We start from the raw sequence: 14,846 nt of genomic DNA on the forward strand, positions 1-14,846 counted from the left end.
TTCAGTGGGCCTCCGGGCGAAGCACTGTTGATAATTCCTGCTTTCTATTTATATGTTTGGGCTTCTTTGGGTTGGTGATGCCATTTCCTGTGGTGATGTCATTTCCTGTTCTTTTTCTCAAAGAGTGGTAGATGGGGTCTCACTCGATGTGTTTGTTGATGGCATTCTGATTGGAATGCCATGCTTCTAAGAATTCTCGTGCTTGTCTTTTTGGCTTGTGCTAGGATGGATGTGTTGTTCCAGTCGAAGTAGTGACCTTCTTCATCTGTATCTAAGGATACTAGTGAGAGTGGGTCATGTCTCTTTGTGGTTAGTTGATGTTCATGTATCCTGATGGCTAGTTTTCTGCCTGTTTGTCGTGTTTGTTACAGTTCTTGCATGGTATTCTGTAAATGACATTAGTTTTTGCTTGTTGCCTGTAAAGGGTCTTTCAAGTGCATTAGCTGCTGTTTTAGTGTGTTGGTGGGTTTGTGGGCTACCATTGAGGAGCAGGAGGTGGTCCCTCTCCCCAACAATACCTTCCCACTCCTTCCTCCAAACCCAAGTCAGTTCGCCTATTCAATTAGTTTGTGGCTGATCTAACTGGGTATCAACTCTATGTTCATCCCTATTCCCAATAATGTTTGATGCCCTTGTTACTTGTGGATTGATTTAACTCCATCTCACCATTCTCTGGGGAGAAGAGTTCCAAAGAGTCGGGACTCTCAAGGTAAAAGTAGAGTCTATAGAGGTTTGTAATAAATCACCACAGTAAAAAAAAATGTAACTCAGCATCTGACAACTGAATCTCAAAAATGGCCATTTGTTTTGCATCGCACAGCCTGTCAACTCAAGAATTCCAGGAGCAGGTGACTTTTTTCTTATTCATCTGTGAGGTACGAATGTCACTGGCTGGCCCACTGAAGATGTTACCTAGTAGAGTGACGAAACGTCTGAAAATGAACCTTCCAGCTCAGCGAGCAAACCTACACCCAGAACTTCAACCTGAGCTACAAACCTTCTCAAAACTTGCTAAATAACTCTTTTTTGCCAAAATGTGAAGCCACACCAGCACTATGTATGAGGCTCATATTTATTGCCCGTCCCTAGCTTCTCTTGAACTGAGTGGCTTGTGACAGCATTTGAAAAAGGTACAAGGACCTTGAGCGGTCACGGTCAGTAAGTGCATCTTCAAATGTCACATCCTATTAACTGTCTCAGATACTGCCCATTTCACCACACCCCCATGTAAAAAAAGACATGATTTTATCTTTATATATTTATAAATGGGAACCAAAATGGAAAAAGAATCAAGGAAATTGTGAAAGTTTTATAAATAACTTATTGAACCTCATTGTGAGTTGTATTTAGATTTGCTTTGTGCAAGCAGTTAAGTTAAAAGTTCATTCATGGGATGTGGGCATCACTGGCTAGGCCAGCGTCTATTGCCCATCCCCTAAATGAGGATTTAGCGTCATTGCTATGGGTCTGGAGTCACATGTAAGTCAGGCCAGGAAAAGGCAGCAATTTCCTTCCCTGAACGACATTAGTGAGTCAGTTGGGTTTCTCCCCATCGACAATGGATTTATGGCTATTATTAGACTCTTACTTCCAGGTTTTATACTGAAGTCTAATTCCCCAGTCTGCTGTGGCAGGATTCAAACCCAGGATGGGTATCTTTACCCAGAGATTGAAATATCCAGACCAGTTGTGTGGATCAGGAGTTATCAGCATGTCAACAACACTCTGACTGATTCATGGAGTAGATAGACAGGTTGTGTGTGAACAATACAGCAGCAAAAAGGTTCCAGACTCTAAAAAGAAAACATCTCTTTTTCTCTCTTTATTGAGAAGTAACAGGGAATTAGAAGATAGCTAGCTATTCTCACTGACCTATTTGCCTACCCAATCTCCTGCATATAAGCCAACATTTTCCGAACTACCATCAGTTCTGAGGAAGGGTCTCTGGGCCAGAAACATTTACTCTGATCTCTCTTCACACCTGCTGCCAGACCTGCTGAGCAATAAGTGGGCTGTGAGACTGTATAATGAGCAATAAGTGGGCTGTGAGACTGATTTAGTTATAAAAGTATTGTCATCTTTAATGGTTTCAACCTGTCACTGACCAATTGTTGTTGCAATAATAATCAGCGCTACCTCCTCCATGGAGTTAGGAAAGGAGCGGATGTATTTTCACCCTTTGGTTAGTTCATTATTTTCAAGCAACCTCTGTTTTTGTTGCCTATAAGCAACTGCACGAATCAGTGATTGAGAGGCTGAATAATTAGTTAACCAACTGCCTTGTGTGTGCACAATAAAAAAAACCGAAGGGAATTGAAATAAGATGATTGGAGATCAGAATAAGCGAAACAACACTTCACTGAATCCTATGAGCTGGTGTTATTGAACTGTGACCCTTAACATTTTTTTTCTCCAGGTATAAAATCTTTTTTTTTGTCTATGTCTGTATGCGTGCAGTTGGTTAAGAAAAAATAGAGTAAGTTATAGAATTATAAATTGATCATTTCTATTTTGTATGCCTATGGTTAGAACTGATTTATTTGTAATAAGTAGTAGTTTCTTGCTATGCACAGAGATTTGATCAGTGCTTTATATTCGTCAGGCAAGAAAATTTGAGACCTCGAGTAATTTGATTAAATGCTGGTGATGACCCTGGGAGTAATGGGACTCAACTTTCTCATGTGGATCATGATACCCATACCATATTCACTCACCCAATAACATCACATCAGCCAGCAGATTGCAATACACCGAATGGCGCACTTCCCATTCTCTTGCAGGACAAGATGGTGAACTACCAGATGAAGCAAGAACTAACCAAAGGGTGAAAATACATCCGCTCCTTTCCTAACTCCATGGAGGAGGTAGCGCTGATTATTATTGCAACAACAATTGGTCAGTGACAGGTTGAAACCATTAAAGATGACAATACTTTTATAACTAAATCAGTCTCACAGCCCACTTATTGCTCATTATACACATCTCTCTGATTTGCAAACTGCAATCATTTGAGTATGCACCTCTGGCATTCTGTTCCTTTCCCCATATTACAGTGTCACCCTTGTGCCTTTCTTTTTATAAATACTCACAGACAGTGAAGGAACAATAAGGCAGTGAAGATGAAGAAGCATCACTGAATGTCACATTCAGCCACTGGCTCCAATAATTACAGACACAATACGTAATTTATACATGACAAAGAGGCAGAAAATGCATTTGATAGGAACAGGTGGGCTACAACCAGGGTAGTAAGAAAGAATAGCTTAGGTACACGCTTGCTATCAGGGGACATGATCATGCATGAACTTCTGTTGCAAGGGAGACAAACGCAGACTTCAATAGGTCAGCCTGTACAAGACCAATGATGAATATGCACAACAAAATATTCAGTGCATTGGGAAGCTTATTAGAACAACTATGTTCAATGTCAAACCACATGGAGGAGCACCAACTCGGCACACCATTGTGAGCCTAGCTTGGAGCCCTTCCTTTCCTTTAAAGTTTTGGACCAATCATGATGCAACATCAGATGGTCCACTGCAGCCCAATATTGCCAGTGAACATCGGAGTACTGAAATGTAAACTTTGCCTGCTATTGTCATGACTCTGGATTAAAAGAGCTTCAATTTTGCAATCCCAATAACAGCAAACTGAGACACTTTTTCTATTAAAGGCTGTACTGGCATCACAGCTTCTAATAATTGAGCTCATGCTGAAAACCTGAAGTTGCATTGCATCTTAGTCAGCTGCAGAGGAACTCAGGTTGATTGTCTAGCCCTGACTTTCCATAAAGTGACGAGGATCAATAATTTGATAATTGAGCAGGTTGGTCACTAAATACTTGGATGTCAATTTATTCAGGTTAGCATCAATATGTGCAGATCATATAGTTCTGAAAACATCACTGAAAATAATATACTGCCGTTGTTTAGCTTTTTACTTGGTGTCTTAACTTAATTTTCCATTTAAATTTGAAAATCAAGTAAATTTTGCAAAACAACATTATAATGTTTTGGGAACAAGTGACTGGTGAATAAAACCAGAGCAATGTCTCATATCTGGGAATGGAGATATGTATCAGGAATTATTTTGTGCATCTCTAACAAAGAACAGTCTTAGATTCTGAAACAATATAAAAAGTTCCTGCACCTTGTAATTGATGACAATTTACCTCCCTGTCTCTCTGGAGAGCTGGAACTGCTGACTGACTGGCTAAGTGGTCTTGATCAACTCACGTATTTATCGGAAAATCAAAGTTCAAGTGTATTGTGGTATATCAAAGAACCATAAAATATAGAAACTGAATTAGGCCATTTGGCCTGTCGAATCTGCTCTGCTATTTGATAATGGCTGATATGTTTCTCAATCCCATTCTCCTGCCTTCTCCCTGTAACCTCTGATCCCCATAATAATCAACAAGATTTGAAAGATTTGAAGATTTAAAGAACATTTTAAATGTATAATGTAAATTATGAAAAGAATACTTAGGTATAATTTAGATCCGACTAGAAAATTATCATAAGGTTTGATTTATATAAGTCACCATGATTCCCAAGCAGTTTTCTCATTGCTTAGTGACATTTCTGGTGTTTGACCTTTTGATGATGATATTGCTGTCCCATTTTGATTAAAACATGTTTCAGTTTGATTGTTGTAATTGTTAAGCATTTTGCAATAAAAACGAGTATTAATCATCTGTTGAATGTTTGTTGGCTGTTGTTAGGGTAACTGTATGTGTTTATCACGTTAGTAATATTTGGATCAGTGATTGGTTATGTTTTAGCTCCAATTGGATAATGTAATGAGATCTCAGTCCTTGATTGGGAAACAACACATGTGATGTGGGCAGAGAGAAGAAATCCACATATTATTGCGATAAAAGTCAGGAAACCTGAAATTGCCATATCTGAAATTACGAAGCATTTATATTTTACTTGCCAGTTTTTTGGTCTCGGAATGCTTCTGTCATTTTGCAGACTGACATTCTTCCTATTTCTCAGCTAACACTAATTCACCTTCTCCATTTTTTCACAAATGTCCCTGAAACAGAAATGTGAAAAGAGATTCCACTTCAGCCTTAATGATGGTTTTCTGCATTCTCTCTCAAACAAACACTGTCAGCATCAAAGCCCTTTCTACAGCCAAGCAGCTGTGTTGTACCCGCATGATCTATGTGCCTGACCTGAGACTTCCACAACAAGCTCTTTATTCTGAGGAAATGGGTATCAGAAGGGCAGAGAAAACATTTCCTACACATCCTCAAAGCCTCCACAAAAAGATACAATATGTCCACCAACTCATGAGAATCATCTTCCCAGGACACCCAACTTGTAAAAAGAAGCTTCACAAAGATGCCAATCATCTCCAACAGGCCAAGCCCAAACAACAGAAGGAATATGAGAACAGCTCGTTTTCCTACAGACCCACCTGTTCAAACATCGCCATCTAGGGTAAAATTGCAGATATGATCAGACTGCTCAGTTACCTTAGGACCCACAAATCCCAAGTGAAAGAAAATCAGCCTCAGTCCTGACTGCCTACAAGGAAAAGGATTCTGAAGGGGAACATGACAACTACATCACCAGAGCTCGGTATATAAATACATAATGAGGTTTCAATATCTGCCAACTATAATTGTGGAAGCATTTCTTTGTAAAATATTTCTTTCTAACTATCAAAAAATGCCCCACCATTATATGCTCAGTTCAAAACTTGACAAAAGAACTGAATTCCAGAAGTAATGCGATAGTGGCTGTCTTTGGTATCAAGGCAACAATTGGTCAAGAGTATCATCAAGAAGCCTGAGTAAAATTGAAGTCAACTGAAAGCAAAGGGAAAATTCTCCATTGGTTGCAGTCATACTGAGCAGAAGGGAAGATGTTTGTGGTGGTTGGATGTCAATCATCTTAGTTCCAGGAGTTCTTCAGAAGTTCCTCACAACAGTATGTTAAACCTCACCATCTTCAGTAGCTTCATAAACCAAAAGCAGGGATTTTCACTGATGATTGTACAGAGTTCTGTTTCATTCATCACTTCTGAAATAAGAGGTCCATGCCAACTTACAACAAGACCTAGATAACATCCTGATTTTGGTTAAGAGTATCAAGTAACCTTTGGACTGTGTAAGTGTCAGGAAATGACCATCTCCAACAAGTGATAATCTCACCATGGTAGAACCATCAGAGAATACACCATTTTTAATGATTTTTCAGATGAATTCGCCATTGACAAGACAAGTAATTGAGACAACAAATAAGTATTGTGGTTACAACGATAGGTCAGAAGCTTGGTTTAAATGGCATGTAACTCGTCTCCTGGCTCTCGAAGGTCTATCCACCATCTACAAAACACAACTCATGACTGTGGAATCCTCTCCATTTACCTGGATGAGGGCAACTCAATCAACATTTAAGAAGCCCAACACCATGCAGGACAAAGCAGCCTGCTGTTTGACAATTCATCCACCACCACCACAAATTCATTCCAATAGTGGCATACAGTGGTATCAATATTTACCACTGATAAGATGCTTTGCAGAAACTCATGAAAACTCCTCCAATTCCATCTCTACCACTTAGAAGTGCAAGGAAACAAAAAATGCATGGAAACCCAAACACCTGCAAGCTCTTCTCCAAGTCTCACACCATATTGACTTGGAAGTGGAGCCATTCCTTCCATATCATGGGATCCAAATCTGAACTTCCCTTCTTAACAGCACCACATTGTTAACAGTGAGTTAGTATTGAATAGCTTTTGTTGAAAAGTACACAAAGTCTGAAGTTCCAGTTACTTATCAAGAGAAAACAAAAGCAACAAATTCCATGGTTTTAAGCAAATGGGAGAACGTTGCCACCCAAGTGGATAGGGTTGTTAAGGCATACCGGTGTGTTAGCTTTTATTGGTCGAGAGATTGAGTTTCAGAGCCACAAGGTCATGCTGCAGCTGTACAAACATCTGGTGTGGCCACACTTGGAGTACTGCATACAGTTCTGATCACTGCCTTGTAAGAAGGGCGTGGAAGCATTGGAAAGAGTTCAGAGGAGATTTACTAGCACGTTGTCTAGTATGGAGGGAAGGTCTTGTGAGGAAATGCTGAGGGACTTGAGGCTGTTTTTGTTTGAGGGAAAAAGGTTGAGAGGTAACTTAATTGAGACATATAAGGTAATCTGAGGGTTAGATAGGGTGGACAATGAGAGCCTTTTTCCTCAGATGATGATGGCTAGCATGAGGGGACATAGCTTTAAATTGAGGGGTGATAGATATAGGACAGATGTCAGAGGTGGTTTCTTTACTCAGTAGTATGGGCGTGGAACACAGTACCTGAAACAGTAGTAGACTCGCCAACTTTGTGGGTATTTAAATCATCATTGGATAAACATATGGATGAAAATGGAATAGTTTAGGACAGATGGGCATCAGATTGGTTACACAGGTCAGTGTAACATCAAGGGATGAAGGGCCTGTACTCCGCTGTAATGTTCTACATTTACAATACAAGTGTCAAAAAAGCAAACAATCAATACTATCTAGCTTATATTTTAACCTATATCCAGAATAATAGAATTAACATGCAAATTGTGGTCTAATACAAATCACTAACTTACACCAAATCAGAGACACCACTAAGACATATAACTCATGTTTCTCAACAGCCCATTCAGATATCAGGGATCACTTCTAATTCTGCCTTAATCACCAGGGATTCCAGATTCTCTTTCAAAGACTTAGCCTCTGATTTCCAATTCAAAGGGAATGCCAAATCAGCCTGGGCGGTGCTTTGCTTCTGCCTGCAAGAAACTATCATGCAACAGGACTCAAACTCTGAATGCCCCAATGATTGTTCACCTTCCAGCTGCTGGATCTTTCTGCCCCAGACTTTGGGTTTACTTGGCTGCATTGCAACATCTAATCACTGCCTCCTTGGGGAAACGCTGAGGGACTTGAGGCTGTTTTTGTTTGAGAGAAGAAGGTTGAGAGGTAGCTTAATGGAGACATATAAGGTAATCAAAGAGTTAGATAGGGTGGACAGTGACAGCCTCATTTCATCAGCCTCATGGAGCTGACACTGTGTTGAGACTTCTCGAAGCCTCAATTGTCCAGATGCATTGAGCATCCAATGTTCTCTGTCTTCTCTGAGCTACAGCTCCCCAGCTGCAGAGAGCTATCAACTGTCGTTATTCACCCAGCTCCTTTCTTGTGAACTAACTTTACACACAGCCCCTCCCTCCCATCACCACTGCCCAGTCCCTCCGCAGGACCAGAAGTCAGGTTGACATGTCAAAAACCATGTCACCTGGTCACTCTTCTCACAACATACACCTGCACAGCTGCTTCTGGCCATGCCTTTCACTTCTTTGGGCACCTGGCAAAGAAAAGAATACTGGAAGTAGAGCATGCATGACTTGTCTCCTTGCCATACTCTGCAATCGAGCCAAACATGCTCAGAAACAATTTAAAGAGATGGCTTCCTTCACAACATGAACTGTAGCTAACCATCGACTAGTTAAAAGGAGATTAGTCATGGGCAATAAATGCTGGACTTGCCAATAACTCCCATGCACCATATGAATATTAAAAAGTTAGTCCATAAAGCCTGATTGGAACTTTAATATCATTTCAAAATTCATTTCATAGCATAACAACATAGAATTACATTTCATGCAAAAAGGGGATTACAAGTGGATTAATTGTTCATCCTTGGTTTGTCCAATTCTATACAGTTTCAGCACATGTTTGCATTGCAATAGACAAAATTTGCTTCCAAGAAATGCAGCTCAACCATTGATGGAGAAAATCTAGGCAAACATTTAATTGTACCAATTATAATGCACTTCACTGGTATCTTTTTACATAGGGAGTTTAAAATCGCAACATGAAAGAATTGGTTTTAAAAAAGAATTGTCAAATATTATCATGATTAGAAATACTTTGAAAATGCAAATTTGCTAAAAAGATTTTCAACCTCTGAAGTAATTCATTACTCAGTGGTAATGTTTAAAGACTTCAGACGCATGGCGTACCAGCAGCAGAGAGAGGCTTCTTCTTGAGTGTGCTTTTTATTTCAATGTCTTGCATTAGCTGTGCAAGATGGTGCTTGTTAATCAGAAGTAAACCAGTGGAAGCTGTACTTACAGAACTGTAGGCTTAGGCTCAGGACAGCCAGGAGGGCAACTATGGCCAGCAGAAACAGAAAACGGTTTCGGTGAAACATTGCCACACACATTTTCAGACTCCCATTATGATTGGACCTCCAACTTGCTCTCCCCTGTGAAAGTCAATGCAATAACAGTCAAGCCCACACGTATGAATAAAGATGTCAATTCCAACATACAGCAGCCAGATTGTTACACCAAAAAGAACTCAAAGCATGAAGAATGAAGCTTCTGTTGCTATGGTCATTTTCTTTCCTTCTGAAAAAGACAATTCTGATTTATAGCTTACATTTACTCCAAGATAAAATCTCGATATTATTACTCATAAGATCAAGCAACTCTACTGAAATAAGCATTTTCCATTGCATTCTTATGAAATGAGTGGAGATGTACATGTTTAGCAAAGTTTTGAAAATTATGTTCAGTTCTGAGATCCTAAACACCTCAACAATTACTATAAGAAGATTCAATTAAAACATAGCATTTTCAAAGTAAATTCAAATTATTGATATTTCTCATCGACTGTTATCAGATTTAGACACCTTTTTCACCAAAATATCTTTATACATGCAAACTTTCACTCTAGAGATTTTCCACTGCCAGCAGACAGGCAATCCACACTTCAGGACAGAAAATTCAAACAGATTAGACAGGAAACCACAAATGTAGAACTGCATTTCTCGGAATGTATTAAAAATAAAGCCTCAAACAACATTTGGCATATCATCAAAATATTTTTCTGTTCTGCTAAGAATACCATGAAGAAAAAAGTTAAAGTTATCAATGAGAACTTTATTGAATTGAAAATGATGAATTCATTATTACTTTGCATGCACAATTGGTTTGGCACTTTGTTTACAATGGTTCTAATGTTAAATGCTGAGGAGGCCATTATTGGTTTTCAGTAAGATTAGATTACTTACAGTGTGGAAACAGGCCCTTCGGCCCAACAAGTCCACACCGACCCACCGAAGCACAACCCACCCAGACCCATTCCCCTACATTTACCTCTTCACTTAACACTACGGGCAATTTAGCATGGCCAATTCACCTAACCTGCACATTTTTGGACTGTGGGAGGAAACCGGAGCACCTGGATGAAACCCACGCAGACACGGGGAGAATGTGCAAACTCCACACAGAGAGTCACCCAAGGCAGGAATTGAACCCGGGTCTCTGGTGCTGTGAGGCAGCAGTGCTGACCACTGTGCCACCATGCCGTGATGAGGAAGATTCTTTTTCTTAGCAAACATGATCTGACATTGTAATTATTAAAGGTGAAGGAGGCATTTAATGACAAAACATTTATTTTTATCTTGATAGGTTATCAAGTTTAGGCATTGAAGAATTTATTCAGACTTTTCAAATTACATGATTTTACTTTCTTTCATCAACTTTACCCTCCTTTATCCCTTTTCAATGAAGGCTGAAGAGCAAATAACATACTCTGTGTGGGATTAGTTGGTAAAATGGCTGTACAAAACAGAATCAATAGCAGAGAGCAGTCCAAAACCCAGACGCTAAAAGGCAGTAATACCATTGAATGGCAATGATTACTAATGATCCCTCTTATCCTGAAGGCACTATACACGGTGCAATTATACCTGCAGCAACTATAGAGAAAGTACACCTCCGATACCACTCCCTATTATGAAACATTAGAGCAAGTGGTCAAAGCCTAGTGAAAGAGGAAGGTTTTAATGAGTGCTTTAAGGGCAGAATAAGAATCAGAAAGGTAGAAAAAGGGAATTCTTGAAAGTGGGGCCTTGGACACATAAGGTATAGTTCATGAAGCCAATATGAAAAGAGCGAAGATACCTAAATAGACATTTGTTTTCAATCTTAAAAATTACACTTCGAGGTCATATACTCATGGATCCACTGATGCGTCTGTTGGTTAAAGTAGTTGAGATAATGGAGACCAGGAAGATTCCAAGTTAGTCACCTGTCTCTATTAAGTCAGCTGATCTCAATCAAAGTGATAGTAGAGACTAAAGTTGTGGTACAGGGAAAGCACAGTCGGTCAGGCACCATCCAAGGAGCAGGAGAATCGACGTTTTGGGCAGAAGCCCTTCATCAGGATGAGGGGCTTATGCCCAAAACGTCAATTATCCCGCTCCTTGGATGCTGCATGATCTGCTGTGATTTTCCAGCACTTTTTGACTCTGACTCTCCAGCATCTGCAGTCCTCACTTTTTTCTGACAGTAAAGATTCCATGATAAACGGGAATGCTTCAATTTATAAAGGTTTAATTGACTAGAGTTCTTACTCCTGATTTCTAAACAATAAAACCATTAAGTCACAAGAAACAGTATCAGGAGTGGGCCATTTGGCCCCTTGAGCCTGCTCTGTCATTCACTCGGATCATGGCTAATCCAACACTTCTCATGTCCACTTTCCTGCCCTTTCACCATAACCCTTGATTTCCTTACTGTTCAAAAAACAGCTATTTCAGACTGTGTCCCCACAGCTCTATGTCAAGGAGTTTCAAAAAATCTCAACCCTCGAAGATAAGAAATTCCTCCTCATCAGTCTCAAACTGGGGCTTCTTAATTCTGAGACCATACCCTCTGGTCCTAGACTCTCCCATGATGGGAAACATTCTTTCAGCATTTACTCTGACAAGCCCCTTAAGAATTATACATATTTCAATGAGATCATCTCTCATTCTTCTAAATGTCAATGAGTAGAGTCGTAACATGTTTAATCTTTTCTCATAGCATAGTCCCTCCATACTGGGATCATCCTCGTGAACCTTCTCAGAACTGATGAAACAAGGGGACCAAAACTGCTCACAGCACTCCCAATATGGTCTCATCAGCACCTTGTACAATTACAATAAGACTGCCTTACTGTTATATTCAAAACCCCTTGAGATAAGGGCCAACATTCCACTAGCCTTTCTGATTCCCTGTTGTACCTGTGTATTAGCTTTCTGTTTCATGAACAAGTAATCCCCAAGTCCCTTTGTGCTGCAGCTTTCCCCATTTAAATAATACTCTGCTCTTTTGTTCTCTCTTTCAAAAGGAATAACTTCACATTTTCCACACTATTCTTTATTCATTAACTTTTTTCCCCACTTTCTTAACTCATCAATATCTCTGTAAATGGTATCCCTCAGAACCTGGGTTTCCACCTATTTTTGTGTCATCTGCAAATTTGGTTTCTGTACATTCACTTCCTTCCATTAAGTCATCTATACTATAAACAGTTGCGGTCCCAGCATTGATTCTTATAGAACCTTACCAATCAAAACCCAAAAAAGAACCCAAAATCCCCACTGTTTCCGGCCCATTAGCCAATTCTCTTTCTACATTGATGATACTGGGTGAAGACAGGCTAGGTTCATCTGTTATCCTATGTTGATCAGTCAACTAACATTCACTATCTATACTCACTCAGAAATTGGGCACTGGTGCATTGAGACTGACAAGCAGCAGTAATGCTTTAGCAGCAAGAAATTAATAATTAATAATTCTGGAAGATAAGTTTGAGACAAAGCCTGATGAGAAAGTTCTGGAGTTCAGTTGTTCAGTCATTGTTTAGTATTGACAGATATTGTGCTTGATTAAGAATGCTTGTGGTCTCAGAAAAAAATACATTATGAAAATGGCTGGATTCATGGTGCAGGCATTTTAAAGCCCTGAATAAAACCTATCACACACATAAAAAAACCCATGTCTTCTCTGAAAACCTGAGAGACCCAACCATCTTCAACTGCTTTATCAATGATCTTCCCTCCATCACAAAGGTGGATTTACTTCATGAATAATTGTATAAATTCAGCAGTACTTATGATTCCTTAGTGACAGAAGACGTCCGAGTCCAAATACATAAAGATCTGGGCAACATTCAGGCTTGTGTTGATAAGTGGCAAGTAACATTTGCACCACACAAAAGCCAAACAATGGCTGTCTCCAGTCAGAGAGAATTTAACCACTGCCTGTCATATTCAATGGCATTACTGATACTGAATCACCCACTGTTGACCAACCATATAATCACTGTGGCTTCAAGAACAGAACAGATAAGAAGCTTGGAATTCTGCAGCGAATAATTCATCACCTGACTTCTCAGTGCGTGTCCATCATCTACTAGCCACAAATCAGTAGTGGAATGGAATACTCTCCACCTACCTGGATACAGAGCTGAAAATGTGTTGCTGGAAAAGCGCAGCAGGCCAGGCAGCACCCAAGGAACAGGAGAATCGACGTTTCAGACATAAGCCCTTCTTCAGGAATGAGGAAAGTGTGTCCAGCAGGCTAAGATAAAAGGTAGGGAGGAGGGACTTGGGGGAGGGGCGTTGGAAATGCGAAAGGTGGAGGGAGGTCAAGGTGAGGGTGATAGGCCAGAGTGGAGTGGGGGCGGAGAGGTCAGGAAGAAGATTGCAGGTTAGGAAGGCGGTGCTGAGTTCGAGGGATTTGACTGAGACAAGGTGGGGGGAGGGGAAATGAGGAAACTGGAGAAATCTGAGTTCATCCCTTGTGGTTGGAGGGTTCCCAGGCAGAAGATGAGGCCCTCTTCCTCCAACCGTCGTGTTGCCATGATCTGGCGATGAAGGAGTCCAAGGACCTGCATGTCCTTGCTGGAGTGGGAGGGGGAGTTAAAGTGTTGGGCTACGGGGTGGTTGGGTTGGTTGGTCCGGGTGTCCCAGAGGTGTTCTCTGAAATGTTCACCTCTGGGACACCCGGATCAACCAACCCAACCACCCCGTAGCCCAACACTTTAACTCCCCCTCCCACTCCACCAAGGACATGCAGGTCCTTGGACTCCTCCATCACCAGACCATGGCAACACGACGGTTGGAGGAAGAGCGCCTCATCTTCTGCCTGGGAACCCTCCAACCACAAGGGATGAACTCAGATTTCTCCAGTTTCCTCATTTCCCCTCCCCCCACCTTGTCTCAGTCAAATCCCTCGAACTCAGCACCGCCTTCCTAACCTGCAAGCTTCTTCCTGACCTCTCCGGCCTATCACCCTCACCTTGACCTCCCTCCACCTATCGCATTTCCAATGTCCCTCCCCCAAGTCCCTCCTCCCTACCTTTTATCTTGGCCTGCTGGACACACTTTCCTCATTCCTGAAGAAGGGCTTATGCCCGAAACGTCGATTCTCCTGTACCTTGGATGCTGCCTGACCTGCTGCGCTTTTCCAGCAACACATTTTCAGCTCTGATCTCCAGCATCTGCAGTCCTCACTTTCTCCTACCTGGATACATGCAACTTCAATAACACTTAAGATGCTGACCACTATCGAGGACAGATTGGCATCCCACCAACACCTTCAACATTTACACACTTCACCATTGATGTACTGCACCAGTAGTGTATCATCTATACAGGATGTCCTCTAACGACTCACCAAGGTTCCTCCAACAGCACTTTCCAAACACAAACTTTACTATCCAGAAGAACAAAGGCAACAGATATTTAGGAACGCACCACTTGCACAAATATCAGGATCTTTACCAGATGGGCCACTGGGCTGAGAAGTGGCATTTGCAGTTTAATTCAGATAAATGCGAGGTGCTACTTTTGGGAAAGCAAATCTTAGAAGGACTTATACACTTAACGATAAGGTCCTAGGGAGCGTTGCTGAACAAAGAGACCTTGGAGTGCAGATTCATTTCTCCTTGAAGGTGGAATAGCAGGTAGATAGGATAGTGAAGGTGGTGTTTGGTATGCTTTCCTTTAT

At 40.9% G+C, this 14,846-nt stretch overlaps 1 protein-coding gene across 2 annotated transcripts in view; it reads right to left on the bottom strand.

Moving 5' to 3' along the window:
- Window positions 1-14,846, bottom strand: part of pxylp1 (2-phosphoxylose phosphatase 1) — a 162,246-nt gene that overhangs the window by 135,901 nt on the left and 11,499 nt on the right. For both annotated transcript variants that reach the window (XM_043702041.2, XM_043702040.2), the window contains exon 2: window positions 9,133-9,265. In XM_043702041.2, the coding sequence (XP_043557976.2) occupies window positions 9,133-9,265 (133 nt within the window). The remainder of the gene's footprint in view (window positions 1-9,132; window positions 9,266-14,846) is intronic.

This window comes from Chiloscyllium plagiosum, unplaced genomic scaffold (assembly GCF_037043375.1).
Source record: "Chiloscyllium plagiosum isolate Xiang-an unplaced genomic scaffold, Cpla_swu_hap1 HiC_scaffold_13, whole genome shotgun sequence".
Lineage (NCBI taxonomy): Eukaryota > Metazoa > Chordata > Chondrichthyes > Orectolobiformes > Hemiscylliidae > Chiloscyllium > Chiloscyllium plagiosum.